The sequence below is a fragment of the Sturnira hondurensis genome, unplaced genomic scaffold, assembly GCF_014824575.4.
Source record: "Sturnira hondurensis isolate 20B ecotype Veracruz unplaced genomic scaffold, ASM1482457v3 Scaffold0004136, whole genome shotgun sequence".
In the NCBI taxonomy this organism is placed as follows: domain Eukaryota; kingdom Metazoa; phylum Chordata; class Mammalia; order Chiroptera; family Phyllostomidae; genus Sturnira; species Sturnira hondurensis.
In genome coordinates, this window is record NW_028076767.1 from 44105546 (window position 1) to 44129594 (window position 24049).

Genomic DNA, 24049 nt, shown 5'->3' on the forward strand with positions numbered 1-24049 from the left:
TCCTCTTATCAGAGTCTCCTCTGGCCACTCCTTTATGAAACAGCTCTCTTCTCTCCACCAGGGACACTTACTACCCTCACTCTCCTTTATTTTTCTTCAAGCCCTGATCACCATCTAACACACTGCATAGTTATTTATTTTCATCTCCCCTAACAAAATGATACGGTTCTTGAGGTCAGAGACCTTGTTTTGTTTAATGCCTTGACAGCTCCCGGGGCAAGCCAGACACTGCTTAATTATTTGCTGAAGGAATGACCCAGCCTTTCCAGGGAAGATCCCCAAGTACTTCTGCATGATGATGTCGTTTACACACCTCAGAGTTCCGTTTCAGACCCCGACACAAATCAATCCAAATTAGTCCAGATTCCTTCTATCACCAGAGGCCATCTTTTAAGTGATATGATCACACTGCTTCTTTGCATAGTCTGTCAGCCTACCAATATTTCCTTTTCTTTCTTTCTTTCTTTGGAGAATTATTTCTTTGCTGTTGTGCAGTGCTGGTGTGACTGTCAATCATGGGACCTCTTCTGCCCAGACTAAGGAGTGACCAAAGCCAGGCCAATCGACTCTCTGGCCCATGGCTACAGATCTTGGGAGCCACAGAAAAACAAAAACAGCTCATCCCTTCCGTAGAATACTGATGAAATTGTCAGCCCTTCCTCTCTAAATCCCTAGGGGTGTTCTGAGTCCTGTCCTTTCCAAGTCTGATTCTTTAGCTCTTTCTTTGACTATATGAGTGATTCCACAATAAACTCATGTCTGTTTACAACAGTGACAGTTGGGCTCTACTGACAGGAACCAAGGAGCCCCACTGACAGGGCACCACTGCCCGGAGTACACACACATTCCTGACCACGGTATTTAAGGCCCATCACAGGCTCCGACCGCGTTTCTACCATGGTTGCTTTTATTTCCCAAACTACTTGATGCTCTCTGTGTCGGCCACACACAGACATGTCTACTGGGAGGGCAGGCAGGGACAAACTTCAGCTCTTCCTTATCCAAATTCAATTTTTCAATGATGCTTCATATCACAAAATTATTTGTTCCTTCTTCTATCACTTTTCCTCCCTCTACCATCAAAACTGCAATTCTTACTGAACTGGGTCTCAAGAAGAAAGTAAGATTCAGTTTATACTGATCAATGACAGCCTCTCAGAGGCCTCTATATTTTAAAACAAGGTGCCTCTTAATAATTAATTGGTAGTAGAGAGGCAGTTGAGGCAAGAGCAAGACCTTCTGCAAACTTGCCCAAGAATAAAAACTAAAAGAAATATGCACAAATGAAAAACACGTGGTCAGCCTCTAAGGAAGGAATAAAAGCCCGCGGCAGACATACGCCAAGTGAGGGCAGGCTCGGGAAAGTGATCTGCACGTGCCTGACCAGCAGTGGCTGATCAATGGTACTGAACCACATCAAAAGGACAAAGGTCTTCCAAAAGAAGAGGAATAATGGCCAAAGTCTAGAAAAGAAGGGCTCCAAGAACAAGAATGTAGCAGTGTAATTAAAAATTGAAGAACCCGATGACTTCACCACCTGCAGAACTTCCTCCTTACACTCTGATTCCAGGCTCACCAAGCACTCTTGTGGTATTGGACTGGCCAAAACGTCCATTATGGTTTTTTTTTTTCCTGTAGAATGGCTCTAGTAGTGCTTAGTTGTCTTTAATGTCATTTGAAAACAGTCTGTTAGCTTGCATTGTGACAGCTGTCATATCAATGTGCATTTAAAACAAATGCACCAAAATTGGTGAATCTTTGTGCAGCCATTTTAATACTGAAGATGAAGAAGATACACAACATTTTTGACATATTATACTTTATTCCTTTAAGGTAAAAATGCAACTGAACCTCAAAAAAAGATTAATGCAGTGTATGGAGAAGTTGCTGTGACTGATCAAATGTGTCAAAAGTGGTCTGCGAAGTTTCTTGGCACAATTGACATTTTGGCTAAATAATTCTTTGCTGTGGGGCTGTGTTGTGTGTTGGAAGATGCGTAGAGGCACCCTTGGCCTCTACCCACTACAAGCCAATAGTGGGAGACAGATGACATACTCAAAATATCCAAATCAATAGTTATTGATGAAAATGAAAGATGTGTTTTTTATTTTATGAAAAAACATAACAGATGTTTTGGCCAACCCAATACTAAATCCAGAATGTTAGTGTTCTAACTGGAGAAACTATCAGTTTCTTCTGTAAAATGAAAATCTGCCATTCTAATAAGTACAGCGGTTTCTCTGAAAATTTGTCACTTTAATAAATATAGCAGTTTCTCTGTAAATTTAGTTTATGAGGCAGTCCATCTGACATTAGTTGACTCTGAATGCCTTGAGAGGATCATATTTCTGTGGTTATAAACGTGGACAATAGACAATGATGACTTCATCAAAAGTACTGCCTCAGACACGCCAGATTCTTAAAATACCTCTATCTCATTTTCTCCAATTGCAACAACTTAGCATGCTGGTGGCAATGTATGTTCAGCTATAGAATCTCAGGCAGTGTGGGTAAAGGTATGTGAGTAAATAGAGGCTTTGTTTGCCCGTATCAACTACGTCATCCTTTTCCCAGCGAATGCCATAACTTTTACAGATCACTTCAAAGTTTCCAAACCCTTGGCTTTCCTATAATCATGACTTATGTCCAGTAATTCCACAAATTAAAAAAGGCTCTTAGGACTTTCAAAATACTGGAAATTTTGTACAATTTAAACAACAGCTGAAAGACCTAAAAAAGCAATGCAAATCAGCATGTTTTGTTTTGGTCTGACTTTTTGAAATTAGGGAGCTGACTTGAAAAACAGCCCCAGAAAACTGATCTACCTGCTTGGCTTAATCTTCTTTCTAAGTGCATTTTATTGCTGTTGCAAACTTTTGGTTGAAATTAGTCTATTTCTGAAAGCCAACAGTTTCCACAAAGTCTAAAAAATTTTCCCAGCAGCTAGAGAAAATTACACTGTATTGTCCCACTGTTGGGGAAGGTAATTAGGAAAATAAAATAAAATTGAACTGTTTTTATTAAAATAACAACAAAACCAAATAAGGCTGTTGGCTCTTAGATCAGTAAAGAAAAGAGCTATAGTATATATACCCATCTCCCTAAATACGTGCTTTAAAATAGAGGCCAGGGCTGGGCAGCTCCATTGGTCAGAGCATCGTCCCGATAAGGCAAGCTTGAGGGTTCAATTACTGATCAGGGCATATACAAGAATCTGTTAGTGAATGCTTAAATAAGTGCAAGAATAAATCAGTATTTCACTCTCTCTCTAAAATAAAAAAAAAATGAAGTGTTTGGTTTACTATTCTAGGTCAATACTTTCCTTTTCTCAAGAAGTCTTATAATAAACCACTAACTTGTTTCAGAATAAAAGCAATCAATTTTCACAATACATCTAAGTTTAACTTAGTTATAACTTAGTCTAAACAATGGCCTTACCTGCCCTCTCCACCCCACGCAGAATTTGGAGTGATAATCACTTCTCGGCAGTTATCAGTGTCTGTATTATACACATAGAGTTTCAATGGTTTTGCTTCATGTGACTCAATAAGGCTGAACAGATCTTCGGACTGCAAAGGCATCACAGGAGAAAAATATTTTTACGTTACTGAATTTTGAAAAAGTGGGACTCAAGTCTGCCTAATATCAGAATTATGTGGAAACGTAAAACTACACACACACACACACACACACACACACACTCGACNGCATCGTCCCGATAAGGCAAGCTTGAGGGTTCAATTACTGATCAGGGCATATACAAGAATCTGTTAGTGAATGCTTAAATAAGTGCAAGAATAAATCAGTATTTCACTCTCTCTCTAAAATAAAAAAAAAATGAAGTGTTTGGTTTACTATTCTAGGTCAATACTTTCCTTTTCTCAAGAAGTCTTATAATAAACCACTAACTTGTTTCAGAATAAAAGCTATCAATTTTCACAATACATCTAAGTTTAACTTAGTTATAACTTAGTCTAAACAATGGCCTTACCTGCCCTCTCCACCCCACGCAGAATTTGGTGTGATAATCACTTCTCGGCAGTTATCAGTGTCTGTATTATACACATAGAGTTTCAATGGTTTTGCTTCATGTGACTCAATAAGGCTGAACAGATCTTCAGACTGCAAAGGCATCACAGGAGAAAAATATTTTTACGTTACTGAATTTTGAAAAAGTGGGACTCAAGTCTGCCTAATACCAGAATTATGTGGAAATGTAAAACTACACACACACACACACACACACACACACTCGACCCTGCCTTAGACACAAAATCATGTCTAAAAATTGATACTCCAAGTAAGGTTTCATATGTGACCAATTTACTATGTGCAAGGCCTATGTCCAGTTCCATAAGACCTAGTCAGTAGTTTTAGTAAAACTCTTCTACAGCTAAATTCTCTATATCCTGCTCCTGCTCTATATCGGGTTATCTGGTCACCTTATTTTCTCTCTTAGCAATACATGCTCCCACTAGCTAACAGGCATGGAACAGGATCTGACTAATACAGCACAGCCAATTTTGTTACCCTACAAAGAAGAGAAAGTGAAATCAATGACCAAACTGAGGATGATTTAGTGTTGAGGTACACAAGCGATTTCTGTACACCATACACAAAATCTGTGCAACTGCTATGCAGTGGGCGTTTTTCTTCACAGCTACACCTAATAAGATACCCCCAGATGCACTGTTCAACACCCTGAGGCATAACCTAGCTTGACCAGCAAAGATCTAAATTTCAACCCTAAATGTAAAGTATGCGCATATACTTCTGAACATAAATGTTAATAAGAAGATGTTATATAATTTTCATTATTAATAAAAACACTAGTTACCTCATTCATGACAGTATCTGCTCCAATGATGTAATCACTGTGAGGTCTAAGACCTGCCAATGCTGCAGGGGAGTTCGGTTCCACCTCCTAGGATGACACAGGCACCCCTCAACATTAATGGACGTAAAATAATCTTCCACATTTTATAGTTCACAATCCTTAATTACAGTAATTAACAAACCCTATATTTGTAACTGTCTTGTTAAAGCTAATGTCTGAAACTATAGGGTATATATTTTTAAATCTTCCAAGCTTAAAAATTACATATTTAATACATACTTAAAATATTTCTGATATTTTAAATATTTTTTAAAGCAGATACTACTATTTGCTTTAACATTTCTTCTTATAATGGGCAAATTATTAGAAAAATAGTTCTTAGGCATCTACATTTGCTTCTCTTCCTCATGCTTTTAAAAAATTATCCTTATTTTAACAGCAATGAATTCTGAGTTTTAAGTACTACAGAGAGACTAATACCACCACCCCTACAATCTCACCAAACTGGAGACAAGCACTGTTAGGACACCTTTCTACACTGCTTCTTCAGCTGCAAGTAACAGCTCGGGGTTGATACCTACCAACACATGCCAAACGTTTTCGTTTGCCCCATCAAAGCTGCAGAAACGAATGCTCACTCCCAACAAGCCCTGGCCACCCCACATGTTACTTGGTGTGACTGAGGTCTCTCGCAGCTCCAGTGTTTTACTGCTGTAGATGAGCATTTTTACAGGCTTCTCGACATTTGCTTTCAGTAGATCTTTCAGAGTATCATTGTCTTTATTCTGTGAATACATAAAATTATTTTTCTCAATAAATAAAAATTTAATGGTAACTATTTTAACTTAAGCCACCTATGGCCTTCCTGGAGTAATATTAACAATCAACACAAAGCATTCAATGGCAAAGCTTTCATAATCATTCAAATGTTCCTCCAACTAAAAGAATGTTAAGACATTAAGAACAGCTCTTATGTTAGCAACAACTTCTGACTTTTTTCAAACAGCTGACTAGAGATTGTGTGACTTCCAACCCAGCATGAGCTGAAGTGATCTGCGGTTTCGGTGATAAACAAACAAACCCCAAAATGCACTGTAGGAAGTCATACTACTAACAGGTTGGTATGACTTTGATTTTAAAATCTAAAACATTTATTGGCACTGAAGTTTAATTTGGGATTCTACTCATAAATATACACTTATTTATTTATTGGAAACAGGAAAAGAAAATGGAAACAGTATGTTAAATATTTCATTACATAAATGAATAAAGGCCATTATATAGGAGATGTTGGTAAATGATAAAACTTAATACTGTTGTAAAAAAAAAATAAGCCAGCCAAGTAGCCATTGTGAGAACTTCCTTTGCTGAAATTATATAATTTCCTTCCTGTAGGACTTTACTACAAGTAAACTGAAAGCAATTTACAAAAAGTGGTTTTAATGCTGAACTTTTAGAACATACCTCTCTTTCTGGTTCTAGCAACTTTATATATATATAAGAAAACTCAAGAGTTTTGAGAAACTGACAAGCTTCTATTTGAGAATCTTTACTAATGCATTTGTCAATAAGCTAAAAAAAGCCTGACATTTTTTAAAAGGCAAACATTTTCATTTTAATTATTTCTTTCTGCTTAAAAAATGTAAATATTTAACATATGAAGTCTCCAGTGACTTTATTATCTTAAAGTAATCACTGGGATGTGAGGTATAGTATTTTATTATTGACATTTTCATATGTTTACTAACATTTATTTTCAAAAAATTCATTGGAGAGACAGAGAAAAAGAGAAAGACAGAGAAAGAGAGATATTAATTTGTTGTTCCACTTTACTGATGCATTTGTAAGCTAATTCTTGTAAGTGCCCTGACCAGGGACTGAACCCGCAATCTAGGCGTATTAGACTATGCACTAACCAACTGAGCTACTCAGCCAGGGCTACAAATAATTATTTTTACAAACTGGTAACATATTTTATAATGTTTGTAACTAATGAATAAACATCCATCCCAGATAATCCAAAAAATTCCATTTTCAAGATTACAAAATACTACAGACAAAAAAAAGTATGAAAAGTTGAACTTACTAATCTTGATCCATTAATAGAAACAATGAAATCAAAGAATGGCTCCAGTCCAGCTCTATGTCCTGGGGAATTTTCTTGTACCTGTAAAAACAAAATGCCAATATGAAAAATCAAAGCTTAATTAAAAACTGTGAGCATAATTTTAATACCTATCTCTGTTCTGTAAAAATAGATTAATTTTACCGATAAGGAATTATAAAACACACTAGTTCTCCCATTCCTTTTCATTTCTCTCAGCTTCCTAAATTCTACGCATCCTTTAAGTTTACCGCCTACCTGAGCTTTCCCTCCATGGTTCTATTTCACGCCACTTTCTCCTGTGTGCAGGCAGGGTGGAGGCAATCTCCCAGCATTGAGCACATGACAGAGCAGATAGTTATGATAATCAAGAGACAAATTCAAATTATTTTAGTGAGCATTTATTCCATGACTACTACTAGCAAGGAACAATTCAATTACAAAACTAACACAAGAACACAGTACAGTGGCTGATGTCAAAACAGTTATAATGTACGGAGAAACGGGCAAGAAGAGAAAGGGGACATAGAGGACATACAGTACCCTAATAACTGTACTGCAAGACCAAAGAAGGAAAGGCTAAATGTACGTACAAAGTTCTATGGGAAAGGTTAATTCTAGTTGAAGAAGCTATACACACAAATGACATTTGAACTGTCCTTTCGAAAGGGTAGAACTTTCAAAGGTGGAGATGAATAAAGAGATAAGGACATCTGAAATGAAGAACTGATGAGGATCGTAATACAGGATAACCAGACAACGGGGTGGTGTGGGGTAGAAATACAGAATTATAGGTTCTGAAAATCAGAAATCCTCTAATCCAAGAGGTTTGTGGGTAGCTTCAGGGAATACTGCAGCTTCTGAAATTATATGCAACATTTTCTATGAATCAGCAGTTTTCAGTGTATAAAGATCCATCAGATTCTCATAGGGTTTTCTCCATGACACAAAGCACTAAAAACACTTAAACAAATTCTGAGCAATTTCTTCATTTTACAGGTGAAGAAACCATCCTGTAACTTGCTATGGTGCCATAGCTGCCTAGTGGTAGAGGTGAAGCTCAAAAACGTTTTACAACTATTAGTTCAGTAAGGAGGCTGCTGGGAAGAAAGAGTGGAGCCAGACTTACAGAGGACTTTAAATGGATGATTAAGATTATTTAGCTTCTTGGGGGGGGCGGGGGGAGGCGGCTGGGATGGAGCCAAAATACAGAAAACTACTTGAACAACAATTTAAATTAAATTAAATTTAAAAAAGAAATTCAAAACAAAACAAAGATTATTTAGCTTCTTAACAACTCAAATGTTTAGCATCTCAACTTTGAAATGAATTAGCTATTACATTTTCTAAAATTGCAATAATAAAATTAGTAGCTAGTAATAGTGGTAATGTGACAAAAAAACCCCAAAAGTTAATGCAATTTATTTTGCATTTCTCTAAAATATTTTCATGGAATTTTTATTCTGCTTGATGTTATTATATACTGTCAAAACTATCCTATGAAAACAAAGTTTGCACTGATATTTGTAGACTGATTTTCTCTAATAGTCTAAAGAGTTTTTTGGGTTTTTTAAAAGATTTTATTTATTTATTTACAGAGAGAGGGGAAAGGAGGGAGAAAGAGAGAGAGAAACATCAATGTATGACTGCCTCTCGAGTGCCCCCTACTGGGGACCTGGCCTGCAACCCATGCCTGTGCCAGGACTGCAAATTGAACCAGCAACCCTTTCATTCACAGGCTGGCACTCAACCCACTGAGCCACACAAGCCAGGGCTAAAGAGTTCTAATAGTTAATTCTGAGGCTATGCAAATAATAGATACGCACAGTCAACCATACATAAATCTGTAGACACTTACACAGTAACAAATAATTTTAATGCTTTCAAAATGGAACCCAGATTATTCCTGGAATATGTTCCTCTAACGCCTGACTTCTTGGATTAATAATACTAATCTGGATTAATGTTACTTTTTATTTATATAAAGCCAAATTATACTTACCATTGCCTCTGAAGAAGTAAAACTAAATTTTTTCCATAGGTCACACAATAAGGAAGAATTAGCTGTCCATTATAAAGATTTTCAATGATTTAGTAAAACTGTGATTTTGCTTATACAAATTTTCCAAAAATGTGGGACTACATCATTTTATAAATTATCAAAGGGATTTAAAAGTGTTACCTCTAATGCGAACAATGTATATTTATTTCATTTCTGTATATTCAAGTTTTCTTAAATGGGGGCTATTATGTTCTATATACAGAGTGGGGCAAAAGTAGGTTTACAGTTGAGTACATGAAAAAGAGTTTATGCTTGTATTATTTATTAATTATTGAATTATTTTCCATTCAAACAACTGTAAACCTACTTTTGCCCCTTCCCTGAATTATCAAGCAAACTGTCTAGATCCTCAAATGCAAGATTAGATTTCTCCTCAAATGGCAGCTCTAAAGGAAAATGGTGGTGGCTGCTTGGAGAAAGAAGAAAAGTGAGGGAAGTCCCAGAGACACTGGGAAAGAGTCAGGGATCTACTAGGTGTGAAATGCCTGTCTATTAGGTCCTGTCAATTAGGTGTAAAGTGCTTCAGGTTTGAAGAAGATAATTAGCATAAACCCTAGAAGCTCCCTCAGAGGGAAGTTTTTCATTTAATAGGGTCCACATCCAATCCTATTTTATCTAGAAACCAATTTGTCCATTTATCAACTTCACATTTCTCCTGAGGCTTCTGAAAGTTTATCCTTTAGTTAAAAATGGCTAAAGACAGTGCCTTTTGTAATGTCATCACCAATTCAGAAAGTTGATCTCACACAGATTCTTATCATGCCACCCTCTGAGTATAAAGTTTTACCACCATATGTTTGAAATGCAAAGTCTCTAATACCGTTAGACATATTCTTCCCCAAAACTCAAAAAAGACTTAATAACAAGCTTTGAATTCTAAATAAAGTTTCTCTAACTCTACTTTTCCATTTTCATGTACTAAAACACCGATATCTTCTCTGTTCCTCACGGACCTTGAAATGAATTTGTCTTAAATTTACTTACATCATTAGTACAATACCAGCACAACTCTGGCAATTAGGTATCTTAATTACTGCTCAGAAACCAGCAGAGGGAGCCCTAGGAAACGCTCTCTTTGACCCTAATACACTTAAAAGGAAATTTCCTACATTTCATTGCATGGAAAGTTAGATCTACAACACAGCAAATTAAACATCCACACAGGTTAGTTTCTCTGGCAATATTATCCATTGATTAGAATCTCTTAGGCATTTAATCTCTGAAGCATCAGATTACCACGTCAATACTTTCTGTCCCTTATGAGATCTGATTGTTTGTTTCCTTCAACCATCTCAACACACACACACACACACAAACACACACACACAGAGACATGGCATTTAGCATTTATTATTGGGCCAAACAGCATAGAAATTTAAGATGAAAAGATTAAATTTGAAAATATAATTAAGATTTTACAAGATTTTAAAAAATATACAGTGAAAAGATAATAGAATTTTAGTGCTAGACTACTTGGTTTTGAGCCATTGTTTTGCCTACTTTCTAGCAAGGGGAGCTTAGGAAAGTTTATCTTTATGGGCTTTGGTTTTCTCATCTGCAAGTAAGGAATAATGTCATCTACTTTGCAAGATTATTATAGCAACTGGATGAGTTTAAGTTTATGAAATACTTAGCTAATAGGTCTCTGACATATGACAAGAGTCCTACAAAGCTTAAGCACATCTTCCTTATTAACTTTGCAATTACCACCTGAGGGTAAATCTTTATAACCAAGTAACTCCTGGATACTACACTACTTTTCTAATGATGTATTAATTATCTCACCTATTTTTTTTAAAAAAAGACATAAAATGTTAGCCAGCTAGGAAGAGATAAGTGTAGTCTCTCAAAAATCACTTCCAGATGAATGACAGATCTAAAGATCAGAGGTAAAACAATTATGCTTTTAAAGAAAAACAGGAAAATATCTTTGAGATCTTCAAGTATGGAAAGACTTCTTAAATTGGACTCAAAAAAGTACTAACCACAAACTAAAAAAATTGATAAGCTAAATTATACTAAAACTACAAACTTCTGCTCATCAAAAGAGTAAAACAAAGTTGATTAAAAAAATACAAAGGAACTGTACTCAGAGCAAATTTAGAACACTGCAATCATTAAGTTAGTAAAATCACAAATAGATACCCACTTCACATCGACAGGGCTAACATAAAAAAGAGAAGAACTAGGGCTGACAATAACATGTAGAAACTGGAACCCTCATACAATGATGGAAGGAATGTAAATGGTGCTGCCGCTGTGGAAAATAGTTTGGCAGTTCCTCAAAAGGCCAAACAGTTATCATATGACCCAGCAATTCCATTCCTCGGTATATAACCCAGAGAAACAAAAACATGTTCCTGTAAAAACTTGTACCTAAATTTCATAGCTGCATTATTCATAAAAGCCAGAATATGAAAACTCAACTGATACTCTTCAACTGATGAATAGGTAAACAAATTGTAGAACACTCACACAATGGAATATTTAGCAATAAAAAGGAATCAATTACTGACAGATGTTACAACATGAATGAACCTGAAAACATTACCCTAAGTGAAAGAAGCCAGTGGCCACATAGTTATGATTCCATTTAAATGTCCAGAAAAGGCAAATCCATAGAAAAAGAACGTAGATCAGTGGTTGCCAGGGGCCGAGGGGAGGGAGGATGAGGAGTAGCTGCTAATGGTTAGGGAGTTTCTTTCTGGGGTGCTCAAAGGGTTCTGGAATTAGATACTAGAGTTGTACAACTCTGTTAATTAAAAACAACAACAACGCTGAACTGTAAACTTTAACAGGTGGATTTAATCTCAACAAAACTGCTAAAAAAGACAACAATGGAGAAATGGTTAAAAGATTTTCGCAAACACGAAACAAAAGAGGATACTGAAGTGGCTAATAACTATAAAAATGTGCTCAACTTCAATTGTCATCAAGGAAATGCAAATGAAAACCACAAGCCAATACCATCACACACATTTATCATCATTTATCATTTATTTACCATCATTTATCAGAATGATCAAAACAAACAAACAAACAAAAAAAGGATGGAAAATACTAAGTGTTAATGAGGATAGGGAACAATCAGAAACCTGCTGACGAGAATGTACATTAGTAAAGTATTGGCAATATCTATTAATATACTGAAATACGCACACCTTTGACCGGATATTCCACTCTTTAGTATACCCAATAGAAATGGGCATGCATGTTATCCAAAAGACATACACAGTATAATGTTCACAGCAGCACTATTTGTAATAGCCTCAAAGTGAATCCTACGCAGTGCCCATCAACAGCAGAACAGATAGTTTTGGTACATGCTCTCCATAGCATGAAATGCATTAATGAAAGTCTCTACAACAATACAAAACATGGTCCCACATTTGCCACATTGCGTGTGGCTAAACTGGGAGAAACAACTAGGGAGACAGACTGCACAATCCAGGGTTCCGGCTGGGGAAAAGAAAGCCTCAAAACCTTCAGCTGTCAAAACCTGTGGGGGCTGCAACTGTGGGAGAAGTTCCCGGCCTCACAGGAGAGTTTACTGGAGAGACCCACAGGGTCCTAGAACCTACATAAGCCCACCCACCTGGGAATGAGTGCTGGAAGGGCCCAATTTGATTGCGGGTAGCAGGGGAAGTGACTAAAAGCTGGCCTGGCCAAGCAAGGGGCATTGTTCCCTCTCTGACCCCTCCCCCACATACAGCACCACAAGGTAGCAAGGTGGATTGTCCCATCATGCCAATACCTAGGCCCTGCCCCTTACAACGAACGTAAAAGGCAGAGACAAAAAAAACATGGCCTAACTGAAAGAACAGATCAAACCAGAACTAAGAAATAAAGACATAACCAACCTATCAGATGCACAGTTCAAAACACTGGTAATCAGGATGCTCACAGAAATGGTTGAGTATGGTTACAAAGTAGAGGAAAAAATGAAGGCTACACAAAGTGAAATAAAGGAAAATGTACAGGGAAATAACAGTGAAGGGAAGGAAACTGGGACTCAAATCAATGACTGAAAGCAGAAGGAAGAAATAAAAATTCAACCAGAACACAATGAAGAAACAAGAATTCATGAAAATGAGGAAAGCCTTAGGAACCTCTGAGACAACTTGAAACATCCCAACATCCGAATCATAGGGGTGCCAGAAGGAGAAGAGGAAGTGCAGGAAATGGAAAACTTATTTGAAGAAATAATGAAGGAGGACTTGCCCAATCTGGCAAAGGTAATAGACTTCCAGGAAGTCCAGGAAGCTCAAAGAGTCCTGAAGAATTTGGACCTGAGGAAGCATACATCAAGGCACATCCTAATTACATTACCCAAGGTTAAAGATAAGGAAAGAATCTTAAAAGCAGCAAGAGAAAAGGAGATAGTTACCTACAAAGAATTCAAGTCATGAAAGGCAAGGACCTACATCCAAGATTACTCTACCCAGAAAAGCTATCATTTAGAATGGAAGGGCAGATAAAGTACTTCCCAGATAAGGCCAAGTTAAAGGAGATCACCATCACCAAGCCCTTATTATACGAAATGTTAAATGGACTTATTTAAGAAAAAGATGATGATCAAAATATGAACAGTAAAATGACAAGAAAGAACTATCAACAACAGAACCTAAAAAACAAACAAAAAACTAAGCAAATAACTAGAACAGGAACAAAATCATAGAAATGGAAGTCACATGGAAGGTTATCAGCAGGGAGGAGAATGGGGGAAAAGATACAGCAAATAAGAAGCATAAATGGTATGCACAAAATAGAAAGGGGGACGTTAAAAATACTATAGGAAATGTAGAAGCCAAAGAACTTGTATGTAAGGCCCAGGGACATGAACTAAGGAGGGGAATGCTGGTGGGGTGGCTGCAGGGTGGAGGGGAATAAAGATTAGAGAAAAAAATGGGACAACTGTAATAGCATAATCAATACAAATACATTTTAAAAAGAAATCAGGATACTATTTATTCACACTGGGGTATTGGAGAGTCATTGGGGTGATACTGTAAAGGGATGGGGTGCCTGTTACACAGTGTGTTGTATGTGAAAATTCATCAAGCTGTACACTTAGGTATTTCTTTAATTCAAAAAGTTTAAAGATATGTTCTCTCTGTCCAAAAAGTAAATTAGAAATTTACTTTTAGTAAATTAGTAGAAATTAAGTTACTGCAATCTAAGAACATACCCACACCTCACCTATAAGAAACACCATTTGAAAGCCAGCCATTAAGTCTAAAAGGACTCTGAGCAGGCAATGTAAAGGCCACAAAGTAATGTATTTACCTTGCTAATTCTTTTTTGTTTTTTTCTTCCTTTTTTTAATAAAGACTTTTCAATCTTTTCAGTTGATGTAGAATATTATATTAGTGACAGGTGTACATCACAGTGGTGAGACATTTATATACCTTACAACTGTTCTTTACAACATTACTTCAAGACCCCCCTTAGATGCTATTTACTGTACATTTATTTTGCATCGTTTGGCTATCATTCCCAAGCCAGCAATATGCAGAGTAATAGCCAAAAGAACAGAAAGGAGAAAAGGAATGCTACTGCCACTGGACTGTAAATAAGTTGCTGGCAGAAAATTTTTTTAAAAATTACAAAAATCAAAAGAAAAACAAAGCCACTTACCAAATTCTACCTAGCAAGTACTTACTGTGCACTTGTAATAAAAGGTGCAGCTGTGGTTGTGTCTTGTTGTGGAGAATAGAAAAGTAAAAAAAAACCAAAACATCTCTGCCCTTAAGTTACCCACATAACTTTCTGTGATGAGGGAAATCTGTCTGTGTGCTGTGCCATATAGTAACCAGTAGCCACAAGTGACATAAGCATTTGAAATGTGGCTTTTGTGACCAAGGAATTGAATTTTAATATCACTTAGTTTTAATAATTTACATCTAGTACATTAAAAAACAATTAAAAATAGTGGGGAAAAAGACAAAAAATTTGCATCTAAGTTTAAACAACCGCATGTAGCTAGAGGCTACCCTACAACACAAGGCTAGGTGAGGACTGTGTGATCTGTATTCCAACATGGCACCATTAACTGACAGTTATCAAAATAATTAAGACAGGAAGTGGTTAAAATATATTTAGCATTTATCTCTCTGATGCTGGAGAAGCACACAATACATTTTAAAAACAGATCTTCTTTTCTTTCTATTTTTTTAATTCCTCACCTGATGATATGTTTATTGACTTTAGAGAGGGGAGGGAGAGAGGAATACTGATGTGAGAGACAAACGTTGATTGGCTGCCTCCCATATGTGCCTGGACCAGGGATTGAACCTGCAACCTAGGTATGTGCCCTTTTGGTATACGGGACAACTCTCCACCCAAATGAGCCACCTGGCCAGGGCTTAAAAACAGATGTTCATACATCATAGTTTTGATACTTAAAAGCAGTATATACTCAGTTTTAAGGAAAAAACTGACTCTATGCAAACCCATTCCTTGAGAGTTCAAAACGCATGGTGAAGTACTTTTGCCAATTTCTTAGGCCATATGATTTACTTTGAACAATTAAGAAGTATAATAAAACAGCTGAAAATAATAAAGGGCAATATGCTTACAAAATGGTAATCATAAAAAGAAATGTTACCAAACCATGAACAGGCAGATGAAATTATGGACAGTTATTGGTACTTACTAAAGTAAAAACGTCAACATGAAAGAAATGTTTCCCTCATAAGCACTCTAGAAAAAAAGCAAGAAATCTGTTGGACATTTTTTACTCCTCAAGGTTACATAGAAACTGCAGTGAAGGATCATCCATCCCCACTACATAAAAAGAAATCAGCACCAATGACTAGGAGATGGATTTTTGAATCACCAACCATGCATAAATGAATCCCTGAAGTAGCATCATTCAACAACTACAGAGAGTTTCTTTAGGTTCTGAAATCAATTTAACAGACAAATGTCAAAAATATAAGCACAGACAAAATAGCAATTCATGACTTAATAAAATAAGACTTAATAAGGACGTTTTTCATGAAATGTAGTAGTACATATCGTTTGCAATGGAAATATATATTTATTTTGAGCTGTAATAAAGTTCAATAAACTGTCCTATAAGATACCATTAACTCTTTTGTCCAATCAAATTCCAGGTAATAAAAGTAATTAAGCTTTTGACTTTACCTTCACCTTGATACTGAATCATTAGAAAGTTTTACCAGATTTAGCCTGAATTTGTGTACAGACCTAATAGTTCTATACCAGCTGCTTTCCAGCAAAGCACCCACCTCTTCTCCTATAAAAGTATCATTGCACTTTATACTAGACTTGGGTCTTTTTGCATGAACCCCTCTTTTATATCAACTTGCAGGAGAGAGGGGCAGCAGGGTTGAAGGAAGAAGAGTGTGAGCGGGTGTGTGGAGGCAAGGGGAGGCACTCTCTCACTGGCACTGCTGCGCTTACGCATACACTTCCAGCCGAGGGACACAGAGCTGCTACCTCAAAGGAACCCACAAAGTTACTTTCAGAACACGGTATTACCAGACTAGGTATTTTATAAGGGGATATACAAAGATACACTTGACCAAATTTCTGGCTGGTGTGTAAATTATCTTCCTCATGTTTTCTAACCACGGAGATATTTCCATAAAAGTGACTCAGTGCAATGTGCCTCCTCTATATTAACTCTCTACTCAATTCGTTCTTCACACATTAAAAGTAGGCAAGTCCCTTTGAATGACTTTCTGTCTACACCATCACCGCCTCTAGCTCTGAATTGAATGTTGACATTCTTACTTTTGTAGCTTTTAAGAACATAATGATATTAAATAAGGCTAAAAATAACGCGAAATTCAATGAACATCTAAATGAGAGCTCATTTCAACTGTATACACAAAGCCTCGTGTTCTGTGTGTGCTTAAGGAATCAAAATGATAGGAAAAGATTGGGAAAAGTGATGTTAATAAAAATCAGCTCTAAATCCTTCAGAGTTTTTAAAAAAGGCACTCTGGGAGTCGGGGAGCCCTTCCACAGTCTGAAAGGGCTGGTTTCCCCATTTGGCACTGGGCACAAATGTGTGGTCAGTAATTCTGCAGTCAAGTAGCCGACTTCAAGCCTCCCAGCTAAAACGTTCTTCTCACATGTTCTACCAAAGTGACTCAAAGAGCACCTTCTCCTAACACTGAACCGATGATGTAACTTATAATATATGAAATAATTTGAAATAAAATTCTAATGGTTATTAAAATGGAATCAAAACCCATTATTACATAACAGCTTCCTGGAAAAGATCTGTATATTCGTAAAACGATGTTCAAATAGAGTGAAGTCTGCTTCAAAATGAACAAAAACTCTGACAAGCTGTCACCTCATTTTATATTATTCGAATAACAAGTTCGTTACTTACATCTTAGTTAAAGAAATGGGCTGTATGACTTTGGGCAATAATCTCTCTCTGCTTTAACTGTAAAGTGAGGAGACTGACTGGATAGCGTCTATCTAAGATTTAATAACTCACCATGAAATAAGCCTAACTGTTGCTAAGTTACTGAAAGATCAAACCCAACAACATCATTTTAATAACACAGACATTTTTAGTCATTTTAATTAATGTGCTTAGTCACACTGGCAAAACGATGAAAAGGGCACTGGTCGTCACATACTTTTTAAAAAACAGGCATAAGGTATCTTCAAAAATAAAGATCCTTAAAAATTAGAAGGTACATTTATAAAAATAATGGGTCAGATTTGATCCAAAATTTGTGTTTTAAACAGCAGTAAAGTACAGAGTTAGGTACATGACAAAAAGTAGCTACTGAATGATTAAATGGACATACTACTTAAAATGTTTACCAGTATATTTTAACTAGTACTGCCACTACACTAGTGATTCCCAAGGGTGATACAATAATGCAACTGATAGTAATAAAGGCACCAGCCAACAGAGCCTATGGTAGTGCTTTACAAGAAGTATCTCATTTAATCTCCAGGATAACCAATGAGGCAGGAAGAGCTGTTTTAATAAAGAAATTTAATGTGTTGTTTTTCCCAAAATGTTTTTTTTTAAGATTTTATTTATTTTCAGAGAGGGGGGAAGGAGAGAGAAACAGGGAGATAAAAACATTGATGTCAGAGAAAAATATGGATTGGGTGCCTCTGGCACAACCCCGACCAGGGCCCTGGCCCACAACCCTGGCGTGTGCCCTGACCAGGAATTGAACCAGTGACCCCTGGGCTTGCAGGATGATGCCCAACCCACTGAGCTGCATCAGTCAGGGCATGACAAAGTTCTTCATTGCTGATAATGTGCTTGAATGATCTCTCAAGGTGTTTAAAACAAAACAATACAAAACAAAACTCCCCCCATCTTTCTCTTCATGCTGTAGTAAATTATTTGCAATGCCAAGAGAGATGTGTAGTCTCTTCAAGTAATAACTTTGGTTCTGCATATGTTTGGGGGGGGGGGGGTGAAATCACCTTACTTGATAATCACAAATTCCAAGGCAATCCACAGATTCTAAAGTCCACATCAAATCTTTGTGAATAAGTATTTTCTAGTTTAATTAATTAAAATTTCATTAGTGAATCAATCAAAATAATATAATCCTTTCAATAGAATATCAAAGCCAGCAAAATAAGTGTACTGATATTATTTGAAATTCAAGTCTTATGAACATTTTGGGTGAAATATCAAATAACCCAGTCACTCTCTGATCTAGAAGGCACTACAGCCAGTGCTATGCACTCTACTACTTACTGACCAGAGACAGACATCATATTCATCCACCAATAGCTGGTCTCCCTGAATGAGGCTCCTGAGAAGACAGTCTATATACGAAAGCACACTTCATAACAAAAATACAAAAGTTACATAGACCACATGACACTATTAATTTGTTCAAGGGAATCACTTATTTCCAATGGTACTTCCAATTCTTAAAAGTATACTAAGGTTCACATACATTGCATTTCATGGCAATAATAAACTGAAATATAATGACCCTTAAGTTTAAAAGCAATTCCGGCCCTGGCTGGCATGGCTCTGTGGATTGAGTGCTGGACTGTGAACCAAAGGGTCGCCAGTTCAATCCCCAGTCAAGGCATATGCCTTTGTTGCGGGGCCAGCTTCCCAGTCGGGGGTGTTAGAGAGGCAACCACACATTGATGTTTCTCTCCCTCTCTTTCTTTCTCCCTTTAAAAAAAGCAATTCCAAAGAATGTTTATTAGTTAAATTTTGTAGCATTTTTCAGAAGAGATTAATTTTGGGAGTAGGTTAGAATTTTCATGTGGTACTTATAAAGCTTTTTTAATTATAACTTTATACCTGGAAAATAACATCAAATAATCTTATCTTTTAATACTCATTGTTTTCAGAATGAGTGAGAAGAGAGTAGTAGTGAAAATTTTATGTTTTTCAAATGGGGGCATGAATTTCAGAAACACTGTATCAGTAGAATAAAAAATTATGACTATCAAATATTGGGAATTTACTTTCTCAAAATAAATACTAAAATGCTGTAACATATCATGTAGATTATTAGGGCATCATTTAAAAAGAACAGATCCATGTAACAGGAGACACAGTCTAGCTATTCCATTTTCTATAGAAACCATTCTACCACCACTTTCTCCTCTAAGCAAAGTACCTGACATTGCCCAGTTTGCAGCAAATGGCTCAGGAGACAAAGGCCTGCTATTACACCGGAGAAACGCCTCATCTCAATGTCCTGTGCTTCAAAACATCAACTCGAAATCTCTCTTCGTGGAAGTTATAAGAAAGAGCAAAATGACATTTTCTGTGCCCCATGTTGGTGTGAACACTGGTTACAAAATGTCCTCAGATATACCTCATCTCAGAGAGTATTAAGTGGAGAATGAAATTAATGTGAATATTTTAACTTACACGGGAATCTTATATTGGGTATCCATGACACAACTCCAAAAAGGTAATTTTTGATTAACGGAAAATCTAGGCAAGAATTTTGTATTTGACACACTTCAACTGTAGTAACTCACCATAACTTCTAACAAAACTAAGAAGCCCTGGTAACACTTTTCCTGCCTAATGTTAGGAGTAGAGGCCGGGAATAGAAGTGGTACTCATGGTGAGCATGAAACTGGACCCACTACATATAGGACTCTGAAATATAATGCTATTTTTAAATGAGGGCTTCTGAACAAATTAAAAAATCTTCCATTAGGAGTCTACTTTTTATTAATATATTTTATATAAGTATATTTACAACAATAAGTATATTTTTGTAAATATACAAACATTTCATGACCATTACAGAAATTTTAGAAAATACATTAAAGGTTAAAAGAAATATAAATGTGCCCTGGCCAGGTGACTCAATTGGATGGAACACGGTCCCATATACCAGAAGGCTGTGGGTTTGACTCCCATTCAGGGCACATACCTAGGTTGTAGATCTGACCCGTGGTTGCAGCACACGGCAGCAAGTGATTGATGTTCCTCTCTCACATCAATGTTTCTCTCTCTCTCCGCCCTCCTCCTCAACTCAATGAACATATCTATATATCCTCAGGTGAGGATTTAAATTTTTTTCCAAATAAAGTAAAATAAAAGAAATATGTCACCATCCACCAATAATCCTTTTAATATCCTGGCTTATTACCTTTCCATGTTATTTTCCTGGCCATCTGAATATAAACAGACATACATGGAGAGGCATACCTGTGCCCACAGAGTTTCCTGAAACACAAATGTCACTGAATGCACAGTAATCAAATCTGTATATAGGCCCTGATTTACTTAACAATTCCTCAGCTGTTGGATACTTAGAGTGTAAAGCCAACAACTTATAACTTTGACCACACTGTACCTGAACATATCCTATCATTCAAAATCTTTGTGAGATACGGCTTAGGGAAAATGTTAGAGCAAAAAAGACTAGGAAAAATATTTCAACAGTATTTACCTTTGGATGGTAGGATTACAGGTAATTTTGGTTCATTGTTATACTTTTGGAACTAATCCAAATGATAATTAGTAAACACGTGTTCACAATCAGAAAACAATGTAATTTACTAAAATGAATATCAACATTTATGTAATTAGATAACATTTAGTAATTTGTGAAAATGTACATCTTTTTAAAGATCTTATTTATCTTTTTGCCCTGGCTGGTGCAGCCCAGTGGATTGAGTGTGGACCTGCGAAACACAGATCGTGGTTTGATTCTCAGTCAGGGCACATGCCTGGGTTGCAGGCCAGTTCGCAGCAGGGGACTCATGAGAGGCAACCACCCACTGATGTTTCTCTCCCTTTCTCCTTCCCTTCCCCTCTAAAAGATCTTAGAGAAATATTAACCGTGGGAATCAAACCACGATCTGTGGTTCGCAGGGCCACGCTCAATCCATTAGGCTATACCAGCCAGGGCAGGAAAATGTACATTTTAGGTGAAATCAAAATGTTGTAGATCTGAAAAAAAGTTTGTAGATATATACTTATAATAGCAAAAGAACAGAAGATTAAACGTCCAACACCAGAAGGTGCTCTTGACGAAACTATGGTACAACAGGGTAGTATGGAGCCAAGTGAAACAGGAGACAGATCTGCGTGCTGCTATGGAAAGCCTGCCAGGATGGTTATCAAATGAGAAGACCAAGGTGCCTGGCTATATCATATAATTGCAACAGTCACAGAAGGAAACAGAAACGAGTAAAAAGGGAGGGTGTATTACACATTTTTGAAGGGATACAGAAGAAATTACCTATGGTGGTTACTTCCAGGATGGGAAGTCCATATAAAATAGGATCAGTAACGTGAAAACATGCACGAATACATAAATATATAAAACATAAAGAGGAAAATACACTGCTCACAGCAGAAAATGTGAAAACATTTCAAGGTTGTCCCTAAAGATTTTTTAACAGACTCTAACAATCAATATGAAAAAATGGAAAAACTGTGAAGTTTGATATGAATTGCAGGGACTTTGAAATAACAATGATAAAACAGCAATGGATATGGATGTCAAAACCCAGTCATACAAGTTTTTGTGACAAACAAGAAAATGGCCAGAGAATTGATTATTAATGAAAACTTCCAATTTCATCATTCTAGAGGGCTCGTTAAACACGGTTATTTTATTCCAAGGTTATCCTGTCATATATTGTTGTTTACAAACTCAGTAATCCAGCGGTGGAATATACTGCTGTACATTTAGGCAATAACAAATGAAAATAAGTTATTTTTGAATGTTGGGATTTAACATAGGACTTTCTCCTTTAAAAACAAAGAAAACCAATTAGAGTCAGGGGCAGAGTGGGTTACATACACATTCAGGTACATTTAAAAAATTCTCCTAAACTAGATGATCATTACTATTTCAAAGTTCCCTCTAATAAAACTCAAAACTATCTGGGAAAATCCTTTCCAAATAAGAGTGTGGCTTCAAGAGGGATGTTTAGTATAGTGAAGAGACAACTAGACATGATAATCCTGAATACCAAAAACATGACTGATCACAGCTCTATCGAAGATATTAGGGTCCTTCAGCTTAAGAGTGTCTCACCTCAAACATGGGACCTAAGCCAGAAAATGACTGTAGCACCAGGAAGTGCACTTTCTCACTTTCAGTGAAAATGCCCTCGCCTGTGAGGAGCTAATATCTAGTGGAGCTCTATTGCATCCTGAAATGGCGCTACAGATTGGGGCCACTTTGTTAATAGTCAGTCCCGTTACACGTGAGTGTCACAGTACACAGCCACCAATGCTACTTTTAAAGACTAGTTCCTGAGCAAGGGACTACATGCTTAATTCAACCCAGGCTGTCCATAAACAGGGGCTTAGTTTACGCCTTTTGACATGTACTGTTTCTCTGCATTCTGGTGACTGAGGCAGCTTTCCTTTACTTACCTAGACTATATTTTTAAGAGTTCCTCTCCTTTACCTTTCACCACTGTGGCTCTAAACCTTAATCTTCACCACACCCTGAGCAGTCTTAGAAAGAAGAGAACGGAAGTTCCCTCCGACAGGAAACGTGGAAGAGGATTGGAAATGTCAGGAGCGACACGAGAGCAAAAATGACTGTCAAATTCAAATAAACTTAATTCTGTCAAGCATACACCTGGGCCACTTCGTTCTGTTTGCCTAACTGGCCTTTCCAGACATGGGACCTGCGGTCGCATCCCCAACCTCTTGTTGGCAGGGTCCTCAAGCTTCCTTTACTCGGAAAACTAAAAAGATATCCTCACCATCACCTCTTTGCAGACTTTGCCCCCATGCCTTTCCTAACTTTGGAAGCTAAGAATTGAGGGGGAGGGAACCGAGAAGGCCGTGAGTTGGAAAAAGAGCCAAGTTTGTCCCTAAGAGAAGTCGCCGGCTGCTGTGTCAGGTTCCAGCCCCTTTTCCCAAAACAAGGGATCCTGAGCCGGGGTGCTGGGGTGCTCCGGGCAAGCGGGATATGAATGCCCTCCCCAACGGGCCTCTGGAAAAGCAGCTGTGGTCGCTCCCCCTTGGTGGGGTCGGGCAGGCCGCCTGGGGAAAGGGCCCGTCGGGACCTCCCCCTCCTCCAGGCCAGGCCCCGCCTCCAGTCCGCTGCTCCGGGGTGCCGTCGGAGCTCTTACCCGAAGGACGTGGTAGCCTTCCGTGCCTCCGCCTGGAATCTCGACGCTCTGGGAAGAGCCCATGGCGGCAGGCGATCAGTGTGGCTGGGTCGGACTCCGCGCTGTTCCCAGCTCCTGTGCCCCCAGCCAACCGCCCGCTCCGCTCCTCCGCTCAGCTCTTGGGACGTGGCACTTGCTGCCGCCTGAGAGCCGGGCCGCACTGCCCGCCGGGAGATGGTCTTCGCCGCAGCCAGAGCCCCGGCGACGCCGCAGACAGCGCCACCTGCCGGGAGCCACCAGAAGGGGCCTGAGCGTGCGCAGGTGAGGAGGGAGGGCCAGGAGAGGAAAGCGGGGGAGGGGCCAACTCAAGCTCGCGAGAGAACAGATACGTGTACGGTTCAACCCTCCTCAGCACCTTGTTACCGGACCCTGAGTAGGACAATATTCTTCTACCGAAAGTTTGTTTCGCGAAAGAAAGACGAGCTTGGTTTTAGCTCCCCTGGTGGCT

General features: G+C 37.8%; 1 protein-coding gene across 2 annotated transcripts in view; it reads right to left on the minus strand.

Moving 5' to 3' along the window:
- GORASP2 (golgi reassembly stacking protein 2) overlaps nt 1-23807 on the minus strand; it is a 34927-nt gene extending 11120 nt beyond the window's left edge. The window contains exons 1-5 of one of the 2 annotated variants that reach the window (XM_037044483.1): nt 23563-23807; nt 6924-7004; nt 5419-5622; nt 4838-4924; nt 3439-3569 (exon numbers count right to left, since the gene is read on the minus strand). In XM_037044483.1, coding sequence (XP_036900378.1) covers nt 3439-3569; nt 4838-4924; nt 5419-5622; nt 6924-7004; nt 23563-23625 — 566 coding nt within the window. In that variant the 5' untranslated portion in view covers nt 23626-23807. Of the gene's footprint in view, nt 1-3438; nt 3570-3991; nt 4123-4837; nt 4925-5418; nt 5623-6923; nt 7005-23562 lie in introns of both variants that reach the window. The other variant, XM_037044482.1, reaches the window with a different exon arrangement.
- Nucleotides 23808-24049: the final 242 nt, after the last annotated feature.